The sequence below is a fragment of the Panthera uncia genome, chromosome D4 (genome assembly GCF_023721935.1).
Source record: "Panthera uncia isolate 11264 chromosome D4, Puncia_PCG_1.0, whole genome shotgun sequence".
In the NCBI taxonomy this organism is placed as follows: Eukaryota; Metazoa; Chordata; class Mammalia; order Carnivora; family Felidae; genus Panthera; species Panthera uncia.
In genome coordinates this window covers 84,587,084-84,599,877 of record NC_064807.1, presented here as the reverse complement: position 1 = coordinate 84,599,877, position 12,794 = coordinate 84,587,084, and the positions used below count along the sequence as shown (strand labels likewise).

Sequence of the window (12,794 nt, the reverse complement as noted above, 5' to 3'; positions counted from 1 at the left end):
CCCAGAAAGCTTTCCCACGTGAGCCCCGCTGGCATGGACTTCAGCGCCGGGCCCTACTTCCCTCCCCATTGCGCGTTTTCCCCGAGGCCAATAAGAACGAACCTCTTCCGGCTGCGAAACATGGCGGCGCCCAGGGTCAGGACATATTTGGGAACGGGACAGTACGGCACTTCCGTTGGGGTCCCGCTAGTCCACTAACCCGCGCCGTGGGCCTAGGGGAATGGGGTCCCGCCGCCTGGCGCTGGCGCGGCTTCATGGGCTCTTCGCGGTCTACAAGCCCCCGGGGCTGAAATGGAAGCACCTGCGGGACACCGTGGAGCTGCAGCTTCTGAAGGGTGAGTGCCTCGAACCGGACCCACAACCCCGCTTCGGTTCTCCCGGGAATCCATCTCCGCTTCTCATCCTTCAGGCAAAATAAAGTCATGTGACCCAGTTCCCCGGGCAGATCGCTTTCCAGATCGCTGGTTCTGTACACTCCCTTACTCCTCGCTTTCCCCCCGCGTTCAGATGGGTAAACAGACTCAGTGTTGTCCGTTGTCATAAGTAGTAGAATCAGAATTTGAACCAGTCTGTTTCTTTCTCTTTTTTTTTTTGCCTTTTCTCCTTATGTTTATATTTTTAAGTTGTTTTTATTTTAATTCCAGTATAGTTAACATACAGTATTAAATTGGTTTCAGGTGTACAATATAGTGATTTGACAATATAGTGATTTAACAATTTTATGCATTACTCAGTGCTCATCATGATAAGTGTACTCTTTATTTCCCAGTACCTATTTCATCCGTTCCCCACCCACCTTCCCAAGTCTGTGTCTTAACTGCTGCTATTTGCTACATCGTGGGCTTTCTCTTCTACAGCTCCATTCTTCCCTGTTCCACCTTCCCCACGTGTTCAGACAGAACTGACCGGATATCCTTTACCTTTGTGTACTCAGGTGTCAATGCTGGGAAGCCTCCTGCCCCTGAACAGCGTGTTCGGTTCCTGCTGGGCCCCATGGAAGGCAGTGAAGAGAAGGCGCTTACCCTCACAGCCACCAGTGTGCCTTCTCTCACCAACCATCCGCTGGGTAAGGCACCTTCAGGCCAGGGCCTGGGTGTCACTCCCCAGGTAATCTCTGCCCAGAGTCCGTGTCCCAGTCAGTGCTTAGATTCCTGTCCCAGATCCTTGAAGGGCCACAGCAGGGATGACGTATTTGACCAGGGATTGGCCAGTTTTCCTGAAAAGAGCCAGAGAGTAAATATTTTAGGCTTTGCGGGCTCAACTCTGCCATTGTAGTGCAAAAGAACCTATAGATGGGACGCCCAGGTGGCTCAGTCCGTTGAGCATCAGTCAGACTTCGGCTCAGGTCATGATCTCCTGTTCATGGGTTCAAGTCCTGCATCAGGCTCATTGCTAACAGCTCAGAGCCTTGAGCCTGCTTTAGATTCTGTCTCCCTGTCTCTCTGCCCCTCCTCTGTTCGTGCTCTGTCTCTCTCTCTCTCTCTCTCTCAAAAAATAAAATAAAACGTTAAAAAAAAAAAAAAAAAGAACCTGTAGGCAGTGTGCAAAGCAATGAGCCTGACTGTGTTCCAATGCAACTTTATTTGTGAAAAGTGACATTTGAGTTTCATATAATTTTCCTATGTCACAAAATATTCTTTTGATTTTTTTGAACCATTTAAAAAAGAAAAAAGAAATTTAACTCATGGGCCATTAAAAAAACAAGTTTGGGGATATAGCCTGTAGACTGTAGTTTGCTGACCCCTTTTAATTATTCTGTAATTATTCTGGGACTCCAGACGGCAATTGACACCCTCAGGTAGAAGTCCTAAGGAGGGAGTTTCGGACTCTTGGGAAAGAGTGACTTTTTTAGTCAACAGAGCTGCCCAAGAATGGAACGGGTTTTATAATGAGCTCTCTGTCACTAGATGAGATTAGAAAGATTGAGGGGCTTGTCCAGAAACCATTAAAATCCCTTTGACAGTGATATTTAGTGACTCTAAAGTGTAACAAGTATGATGTACTGAGGATCCTCTCTGTACTAGATACTGTGTTAAGCTTTTACCAAATACCATCTCATAGAATCTTCACCAGAATCCTATGAGGTGGGTCCTGTTCTCATTTTTCAGATGAGGAAACTGAGGCTCAGTGTTGACATTAAGTAACATAGCCTGAATTCAGTAGGCACTTAACCATCCTGTATCCTTCCCTTAGACACCTCTTGATCTATAGAAGGGTATATGCTTCTGACTCATTTCCTGTGTACGGTCTTTTTTTTTTTTCTTTTTCTTCAATAGCATTATCGAGATAGAATTGATATACAAAAAACCACATATTTTAATGTATGTATTTTTGATGAGTCGTTCATTCTTTCACTAGGTATTTCCTGAGCACCTAGGTTCTCTGGGGGTAGAATTAGGAACCCACGCCCTGCCTTCAGGAACTTACCATGTCCATTTTCTCCCTGGGGTGGCCAGGAGTCTCCTTCTGCAGCAGCTGAGTAGGAAACTCGAGTCCCAGTGTTATGCCCAGTCTACGCAAAGCCTCTTACTGGGGGAGCGATGAGAGACAGAGTAACAAGCCCTTTTTCTGGGCCCAGGGGACTGAAGAAGTGGTTCTAGGCCCCAGAATCCATGGTAGGGAAGCCCGAGAGTCCACCCCCATCCTGGTTTGGGCTCCATGAAGCTACATTCTAGGAATGAGATCACCATGCAGGCCAAAGTCATCCTGGAAGCTGGATTCATTGAGGAAAGGGACCTTGTTTGTTTCTTTCCAGTCTGTGGACCAGCATTCACCAGCTTGAAGGTTGGCGTGGGACACCGGCTGGATGCCCAGTCGTCTGGGGTGCTTGGTAGGTGATGTGGTGAGCCTGGGGGTGCAGTGATGTGGTGAGCCTGGGGGAGAACTGGGGAGCTGCCAGGAACCCGGCTTACTTCCAGCCTGACAGCCATTTCTCACCATTGCCCTCCTCCCCTGATTCCTGCCCCAAGTCTGATCAGCTGCTGGAAGGGCCAGTGGGGGGTGAGGGGGAGGGGATGTCACAATTGCCCACCTTTATCAAGTGATCCCTGTATGTGACATGTGGTACAAAGCCCTTTGTGCACATATATTCCTGACTACAACCTTATTAGGTAGATATTTTATGATTTTATGAAGAAAAGAAGGCTCCAGGAACTTAGGTGACTTGGTCTGGGTCACGTGGCTAGTGAATGCCCCTCGTCCAGGGAGGGAAAATGGTCATCACTTGTGGGGGGTAGCCAAGCGCGTGACTGGCCCCATTGGCCAGGGTCTGAATGTCGCTGGAGCTGGACACACAAAGCCCTGAGTCATGAGCCATCTGTGCCCCCGGGGTCAGGCGGTGGCCACATCCTCCATGCACGATAGTCACAGTCCCCTTGTCTAACTTCCTGGGGCACAGGCAGGCAGACATGATCTCATGCTCCCTCTCCAGGAGTGAATGGAGGGTCATTCTCTCCTTCAGCCAGAGGGAGAAACAGCCAGAAAAAGGCAGGGAGTGGTCACAGTGCCCCTTTATTGGACCCTTCCTTTGTGCTGATTTCTTCCTGTGCATTGCCTCAACCTTCACAACACCCGCAGGGATCAGATGGCATTTTTATCCCCAGTTTGCTGATGGGGAGCTTGAGGCCCAAGTAGGTTAAAGGACATGCTTAGAGCCATCCCACATTTGAGTGCAGGTCTGTGTGACTGGGCCAGTGGTCTCTTGCTTTTGAGCACATCAGAATCCCCTGGCGAGCTTACTAAGGATCCTAGGCCCCTCCTCTCCAGCAGTCAGAGTTAGTATGTATGGGTGGGCCCTGAAATCTGCATTTTCATATCTACGCAGAAGAGCTTACTTGTGCTGTCCTTGCCCCCCTCTGCTGGCTTTAGTAGCATTGAAGGTGGGAGTATTCTGGTGGTGGCTGTAAGGGTTGGGGGTCCCAGGGAAGGGGGAGTCAGGTGTGAGATCAGCCTTGCTGTCTTTCAGTGCTTGGCGTGGGACACGGACGCAGCCTCCTCACCGACATGTACAATGCTCACCTCACCAAGGTATGGGGGTGCTGGGGACAACTCATTTAGCCCCTGGTCCTTTCCCTGGGAGTCACTGGTGGGACTCTGAAGCCGAGAGGATTCTGTGGGGGAACGGGCCCGGCCATCAGCAGGCATAGTTTTATGGCCGTGTGCTGGGGGATAAGGATAACACAGCAACGGCTGTAGGCATTACTGCGTGCGGGCTGCTCTGTGCTGAGTGCTGCACGTGGACCCCTGTGGACTCCCTTGTGGATGCCTCACAACTTCCCCAAAAAGTGGGATCTAGTGTTAACCCACCTTACAGATGAGAGAACTGAGGCGTTGAGAGGGGATGTCACTTGCCCAGGGTCGTGCAGCCTGTAAGGAACAGAGCTGGGATTTGAACCCGGATCTGTCTGACACCAGAGCCCAGGTGATCATGACACCACTCCGTTCCGTCCTCAAGACTGAGAAGTGGATGTCGCCGCCTAGACCTCAAGGAGTTTGTGTCTGGACTGGGGCCGTGGAGTCTGGCACCATGAATGGGGACAGAGGTGCCGTGTCAGAGAGCCTACATTTTTAGTGGTTAAGAGCAGTTTTTGGAGCCAAATGGCTTCGGTTCAAAACTAGCTTCAAGGTGTCTGGTTAAGCGTCCAACTCTTGATTTCGGCTCAGGTCATGATCTCATGGTTTGTGAGTTGGAGCCCCGTGTCAGTCTCTGTGCCGACAGCCCAGAGTCTGTTTGGGATTCTCTCTCTCCCTCTCTCTGTGTCCTTCCCCTGCTCCTACTCTCTCTATCTCAAAAATAAATAAACATTAAAAAACAAAACACAGGGGTACCTGGGTGGCTCAGTCAGTTAAGCGTCTGGCTTCGGCTCAGGTCATGATCTCACGGTTCATGAGTTCGAGCCCTGCATCGGGCTCTGTGCTGATAGCTCAGAGCCTGGAGCCTGTTTCAGATTCTCTGTCTCCCTCTCTCTGTGTCCCTCCCCAGCTTGTACTCTGTCTTTCTCTCTCTCTCTCTCTCTCTCTCTCTCTCACAAAAATAAATAAAAACATTAACAAAACAAAAAACACATAAAAAACAGCTTCTACTCCTCTGCCAGCTCTGGGTCCTTGGGTGGATTGCTTGATATCTGTGTATCCCCCCTTCCTCAAGTCTATAATGGGAGAGATAATAGTACCTCCTCCATAGGGTTACTCTGAAGTTTAAATTAGTAACTGCGTGCAATGTACTTAGCACAGTCACTTAGCACAGTCAATAAATTATTGTCACTGTTGCCATCATCTCTGTGACAGAGGCAGCTTCACAGATTGTATTTGGAGGGGTGGGGAGAAGCCAGCAGGGTGTACTGGGAAGGGCCCAGCATGATAAGTTGTCAGGTTTGTCTGGAGAGGAGAGTTATGCAGGCATGAGGTGGTCATAGTAGGGTTGTCATTGTCCTTTGCAGTCAGGTGATTGCTGTCATAGAAAAGTCTGGTGCCCTTCCCGAGAGGGGCAGTGAGGTGGCTGGGGGTCTCTGAGTGCCTGCGCTCCCTGAGGGGAGACCTGAGGAACCCCCCCACCTGTGGCCTGTCTAGCAGGTTGGGGGTTTGAGCTGTCGGCTCACTTCCTTCCTCAGTGCTGAGGGAGAGCAGGGACACTGACCATATCTTCCCCTCCCTGTCCCTGCAGGATTACACGGTGCGTGGCCTCCTGGGCAAAGCCACAGATGACTTCTGTGAAGATGGGCGGCTGGTGGAGAAGTCAACATATGGTGAGAGCCCGCAGGAGCCCAGGGCAGAGGGAGGAGCAGCTGTGGCTGCCTTTGCATTTGCTGTCCCTTGGTTCCTACGCCCCACCCCCACCCCCCCCCACTCCCCGTGCAGGCCATTCAGCCTCCCTCGGTGACTCCCAACACACTAAGTTCAGTCTGGCTGTTAGAGGGCCTTGGGCACATGATTCTGTCTTCCATAAACAAATGCCATGTGTTCCCCCTTTGCTTCCCCACCTGGCATAAATGTCACCTCCCCAGGGAAGCTCCTCTAACCCCCAGATGAACGAGGTGGACTCTCAGAACAATAATCGACTAATGATTCGTGATTATTTAATATCTGCCTTCCCATTACACTGTCACCCGTGAGAACAGGGACTGTGTCATTCCACTCCTGTGGTTACACAGTGCAGAGCCTGGGACTCTTATTGGTTATAAGAGTGGGAGGTGCTTATTGGTTGGATGGATGGATGGTTGGAGGGTTGGCTGCTTGGATGGGGGCTGATGGATGGCTGGATGGCTCATTCTTTCCTTCTTACTCTCCCCTGTGTTCTGACATTTTCCATAGATGTAATTCATTTCTTATTTAATGGATGTTTTTTGAGCACCAGCCACGTGCTAGGTACTGGGGGTGGGGAGAGGATGTATGATGAGTCAGATGGGGTCCCCAATCTCAGTGAACTCACAGTCCGGCAGGGAGAGCAAACACACACCACCACATCACCTGGAGAGGATTAGAAACATGTGGCAAAGTAACACGATTATGTCTGTACATGTGAGTGTATCAGCATACAAAACACATCTAAAGATAACTAGCAAGTTGACACTTCTGGGAGAGAGGAAGGCAGAATTTGGAGGAGAGGGGAGGTGTTTGTTAATGCTAATCTAAATTTCTGTTTTTCGTTTTTGATGTGTATTTATTTTTGAGAGAGAGAGAGAGAGTATGCATAAGTGGGGGAGGGGCAGAAAGGGGGGAGAGGACAGAGGATCCGAAGCAGGCTCTGTGCTGACAGAGAGCCTGATGTGGGGCTTGGACTTGTGAACCATGAGATCATGCCCTGAGCCACCCAGGTGCCCCCTAATCTAAATTTCTTAAAGAAGAAGGGCACCTGGGTGGTCAGTTGGTTAAGCGTCCAACTTTGGTCATGATCTCGTGTCGTGGTTCATGAGATTGAGCCTTGTGTTGGGTTCTGCACTGATGGTGCAGAGCCTGCTTGGGACTCTCTACCCCTGCATGTTTGTGTATGTGTACATGCTCTCTCTCTCACTCAAAAAATAAATAAACTTAAAAAATTATTGTAAATTTCTTCTTTTTTTTTAAATTTACATCCAGATTAGCATATAGTGCAACAATGATTTCAGGAATAGATTCCGTGGTGCCCCTTACCCATTTAGCCCATCCCCCCTCCCACAACCCCTCCCGTCACCGTCAGTTTGTTCTCCATATTTATGAGTCTCTTCTGCTTTGTCCCCCTCCCTGTTTTTATATCCTTTTTGCTTCCCTTCCCTTATGTTCATCTGTTTTGTCTCTTAAAGTCCTCGTGTGGGTGAAGTCATATGATGTTTGTCTTTCTCTGACTGACTTCACTTAGCATAATACTCTCCAGTTCCATCCACGCAGTTGCAAATGGCAAGATTTCATTCTTTTTGATGGCCGAGTAATACTCCATTGTCTATATAGACCACATCTTCTTTATCCATTCATCCATCGATGGACGTTGGGCTCTTTCCATACTTTGGCTGCTGTTGATAGTGCTGCTGTAAGCATTGGGGTGCATGTGTCCCTTCGAAACAGCACACCTGTATCCCTTGGATAAATGCCTGGTAGTGCAATTGCTGGGTCGTAGGGTAGTTCTGTTTTTAGTTTTTTAAGGAACCTCCATACTGTTTTCCAGAGTGGCTGCACCAGCTTGCATTCCCAATTTATTGTAAGTTTCTTAATGATTTAAAAGTTTTTTATAACATTTATTCATTTTTGAGAGACAAAGACAGAGCACGAGTGGGGGAAGGGCAGAAAGGGAGGGAAACACCACAGAATCTGAAGCAGGCTCCAGACTCAGCTGTCAGCACAGAGCCCGACGCGTGGCTTGAATTCACAAACCGTGAAATCACGACCTAAGCCGAAGTTGGATGCTTAACTGACTGACACACCCAGGCGCCCTTTTTTTCTTTTCTTTCTTTCTTTTTTTTTTTTAAAGTGCCCCACTCTTGATTTCAGCTCAGGTCATGATCCGAGCATCATGGGATTGGGCCCTGTGTCAGGCTCTGTGCTGAGTGTGGAGCCTGCCTGCTAGAGATTCTCTCTCTCTCTCTGTCTCTCCCTCTCCCTCTCCCTCTCCCTCTCCCTCTCCCTCTCCCTCTCCCTCTCCCTCTCCCTCTCCCCCTCCCTCTCCCTCTCCCTCCACCCACTTGTGCTCTCTCTCTCTCAAAATGAAAAAAAAAAAAGTTAAAAACAGAGCAAATTAATGCTGGGAAAGAGACCCAGGTGCAGACTGGCAGGAGCCAGGAGAAAGAAATGACAGCTCCAGGGGCGCCTGGGTGGCTCAGTCGGTTAAGTGTCCTACTTCGGCTCAGGTCACAGTTCGTGAGCTCGAGTCCCGCATCGGGCTTTGTGCTGACAGCTTAGAGCCTGGAGCCTGCTTCAAATTCTATGTCTCTCTCTCTCTCTGCTCCTCCCCCACTCATGCTCTCTCTCCTTCAAAAAGAAAAAAAGTGACAGGCTCCAGGAAGTCTTCCTGGAGGAGGCTACATTTGAGGCTCCTCAATGAGGGGGAAGGAAGCAATGGTGGGTGCATTTCAGGTAAGGCAACAGGGTGAATAAAGCCAGACAGAAGGAATAAGAGGCTTAGTCCCTTCCAAGCTGGCAAGCCTTTGGTTACCACACCTGTGCCCAGAGCTCTGGCCTTTGGAGTCAGAAGTTGGCACCTGCCCAGCTGGGTCCCAGGATCAGCCTTCTAGCCGTTCATGAGCGTCCCCAGGCTTGGCAGCTGCCTGCCCTTGTCACTCAGTGGGTCCAGCAGGCAGAGCCCCTCCCTCTTCTTGCCATCTGTTTCTGCGTTGAGACAGATGGCGCTCTCCCTCGCAGGGTCCCTGGCACAAGCAACCCTAGATTGGGGTTCAGGGGACCTGGCTTAGAATATTGGATAAATCTCATTTCCAGAAGAAACTTTTTTTTAATGTTTATTTATTTTTGAGAGAGAGAGAGAGACAGAGACAGAGCACGAGCAAGGGAGGCACAGAGAGATAGGGAGACACAGAATCCAAATCAGGCTCCAGGCTCTGAGCTGTGAGCATAGAGCCCAGTGCAGGCTCGAACTTGTGAACCATGAAATCATGACCTGAGCTGAAGTCGGATGCTTAACTGACTGAGCCACCCAGGCGCACCCAGAAGAAACTTGGAGTGTATGAGCCCCTTGAAAATGTCCTCACAATGCTGAGTTCAGATATAACTTTGTAAGAAGAGAGTTCTGGGCTTTCACAAGATTCTCAAAGGACTCTCAATCCTCTAGATGGGAACTCTGGGACAGAGGGTGCTCTGGGACACCCTCCAGGTTCCAAGGACAGGGCTGGTTTGGGGGGAGGGAGTTCGCCTGTCCTCAGAAGGCACCTGTGTGCTGACCATCCCCCCTGGCTTTTCCAGGCCACGTGACCAGAGAGAAACTGGACCGGATCCTGGCCCTGATCCAAGGTTCCCATCAGAAGGCCCTGGTGATGTAAGTGGAGCCCAACCCACACTTTCCTGAAAGGGGCCCTTGAGGAGGTGCTGGAAGAGCAAGAAATGCCCACTGGGCTCCCTGTAGGCTCCGCCCACCCTGGGGCAGATTCCATGCATCTCTTTGGAGCCCGAAAGCAGACTTGAAGCAGCCTTTCCTTCCACAGCACGCAGAAGTGTTTCTTTGTGCCAGGCCAGCCCCTGGGGAGACCAAGGGGGAACAAGAGACCCCGGCTGGCCTCAGTGGGAATATATGATTTAGTGGAGAAGGAAGCCAGGAACCCACATGATACGATGTAGAGCCAGGGGGTGGGGGCAGGCAGCATGTGCATGACTGGAAGCTGGGGGGTGTGTGCAGAGGAGGGCAGAGCCTGTATCTAAAGATTGGAGGGGACAGAGAAAAAGGTGGCTGGAAGGGCAGGGAAGATGGAAAGAGAATGAAGAGCTTCAGGAAAGCTCTTTCGTGAGAGGGGGCAGGGCCAGGGGCAAACAGTCTGCCCAGCTCCCCACTCCACGCCAGTCCCCTTCTCATCCCCAGGTACTCCAACCTCGACCTGCAGACCCAGGAGGCCTACGACATGGCCGTGAGAGGCTTGATCCGGCCCATGAACAAGTCCCCGATGCTGATAACGGGCATTCGATGCCTCCACTTTGTGCCTCCGGAGTTCCTCTTAGGTAGGCTCCCCCAGGAAGTTGGAGCAGTGAGATGGGGTTCGTGGGTTTACAGAGGCTGGCACGTGACAGCCCCAGTCTCTGCTGGCTAAGGCACCAGGACCAGCGTCCTTCTCCGCACGGGGCTGGACCTGACCAAGTCACACGGCACACGGGTCAAATGCTGTCCTATCCGCTGCCAAGTCACCCTTTAGAGCCAGCCTTTAAGCGAGCAAGTTATACTCAGCAGCTCATCCCCGGATCTTTGCAGCGTTTCAGGTTTCAGTAAGCCATCAGACGGCACCCTCACCTCCCCAGTCCTGCCCACCTCCTTCTCTCTGTCTTACTAACCAGGGCTCCTTTCCTTGAGTACCGATCAGGGCTCTCCCAGTGCTAAGCACCTTATGTAGATTATCTCTCAGACTTCTCACAACCACCCATTTTATAGATGAACATAAGGAGTCTTAGAGCAGCATTTCTGGAACTTTAACCTGCCCACAAATCACCTGGGGGTCTTTTTTTTTTTTTTTTTTTTAAGTTTATTGATTTATTTTGAGAGAGCGTGAGCCGGGGAGGGGGTAGAGAGCAGGGAGAGAGAATCTCAAGCAGGCTCCACGATCCGCTCAGCACGGAGCCCGATGTGGGGCTTCATCTCATTGGTGAGATCATGACCTGACCTGAGTCGAAATCAAGAAATCAAGAGTTCGGAGCTTAATTGACTGAACCACTCAGGTGCCCCCCCCCCCCCCCCCCCCCCCTTTTTGAAGTTTATTCATTTATAGAGAGAGAGAGCTCTGGCGGGGGTGGGGGGGGCGTGTCTTCTTTAAAGGCAACTTCTGACTCTGCAGGTTTGGGTGGGGCCTAAGATTCTGCAGGTCTAACAAGCTTTCAGGGCTGGCCCTTGGGCTACATTTGGAATGGCAGAGCCCTGGAGAACTAAGATACTTTGCTAGGGTTATCACCCAGCCAGGAGGTATCACAGGGAGTGGATCTAGATCAGCAGACACCAGAGGCTGTGCTCCCATCCGTGGGATCTGTTGTTATGTACCCCTGGCAGAGGTACAGTGCATGCACGAGACACAGAAGCAACTGCGAAAGTTGGTGCACGAGATCGGCCTGGAGCTGAAGACCACTGCTGTCTGCTCCCAAGTGCGGCGTACCCGTGACGGCTTCTTCACCCTGGACGACGCCCTCCTGAGGACCCAGTGGGACATACACAGCATCCAGAATGCCATCCAGGCCACAGCTCCCCGGGTGGCAGTGGAACTGGAGAAGAGCTTGAGGCCAGGCCTGGGCACCCCGGCAGCGCCCCGACCCTAGCTGGTCCTGGGACTCCAGGGGGCCGAGCTCTGCCTCAGGGCTGGAGAATGGTGCTGGGCATTGAAGGGCCAGGCCACTGGTGGGGCACTGGATGGAAAAGACAAGCGTTGTTCCTGAGCGGCCACTGATAACTGTGCAGAAAGCAAGGGTAGGGGGAAGCTTTTCTACATGTGACATAAAACTCTGAAGCTGTAAGAAAAAAGATCCACAGACTTGAAACAGTTGAAAAGGAAGAACTTCTTTGTGAAGGAAAAGGTGGTAAACAAATGACAGACTGATAAAAATACTTGCAATATTTTTAAGAATGAATAGCCATAATGTATAAAGAACTCTTATAAAAAAGACAGAGACAAGAAAATTGGGCCAATGGCATGAATTGTGTGTGTGTGTGTGTGTGTGTGTGTGTGTGTATGTGTATGTATATATATAATAGATATATGTTCTATATACATATATTTTATATATATATGTATATATGTATATATGGAAAGAAATACAAGTGGCCAGTAAACCAGAAATGATGCTCAATCTCTCTAATGATGAAAGATTTACAGATGAAAATGATATGCCTTCTCCTTGCCTTTCAAAACAATAAAAAGAGAATATCCAGTATTGGTGATGTGAGAAAATGGGCAATCTGTGCTATTGGTAGGAATGCACTACTGTGTAACCTTTTAGGAATACTTGGTAGTATGTGTCAACACTAAGAACACTCCTGCCCTGTGACTCAGTGGTTACAGTTTCAGGAATCTGTCTTCTTACTCTGATTCCAGAAAATTGTAGGTACATAGATGGTCATAGCTGCATTGTAATAGTAGCAAATAGGAAATGTCACTATCCTCCATCAGTAAGGGACTGTATAAATAGACGAGGTGTATATAGGGTCCAAAGGTTCTCTATTCTAAGGGCGCCTGGCTGGCTCAGTCAGTAGAACAGGCAACTTTTTTTTTTTTTTTAAATTTTTTTTTTAATGTTTATTTTTGAGAGAGAGAGAGACAGAGTGTGAGTGGGGGAGGAGCAGAGAGAGAGAGGGAGACACAGAATCTGAAACAGACTCCAGGCTCTGAGCTGTCAGCACAGAGCTCGATGCGGGGCTAGAACTCGGGACCAGTGAGATCATGACCTAGGCCAAAGGCGGACGCTTAACTGACTGAGCCACCCAGGGTCCCAGAACACGCAACTCTTGATCTCAGGGTTGTGAGTTCCAGCCCCACGGTATAGAGATAAGTTTAAAAAAGTAAAATTAGGGTGCCTGGGTGGCTCTTCCAACTCCTGATCTCTGCTCAGGTCATGATCTCACGGTTTGTGAGTTCCAACCCCGCATCGGGCTCGTGCTGACAGTGCAGAGCTGCTTGGGATTCTCTCTCTCC

The 12,794-nt window shown here is 50.0% G+C and overlaps 1 protein-coding gene across 1 annotated transcript; it reads left to right on the top strand.

The window, feature by feature from the left end:
• The first annotated feature begins 128 nt into the window (after nt 1-128).
• On the top strand, nt 129-12,320 carry TRUB2 (TruB pseudouridine synthase family member 2). Its single transcript, XM_049629578.1, is given in 9 exon segments — nt 129-335; nt 935-1,066; nt 2,756-2,830; nt 3,965-4,026; nt 5,663-5,744; nt 9,382-9,454; nt 9,992-10,128; nt 11,162-11,403; nt 11,405-12,320. Coding segments are annotated over 9 exon segments (1,002 nt in total). The 5' UTR covers nt 129-220; the 3' UTR covers nt 11,489-12,320.
• The last annotated feature ends 474 nt before the right edge of the window (nt 12,321-12,794 follow it).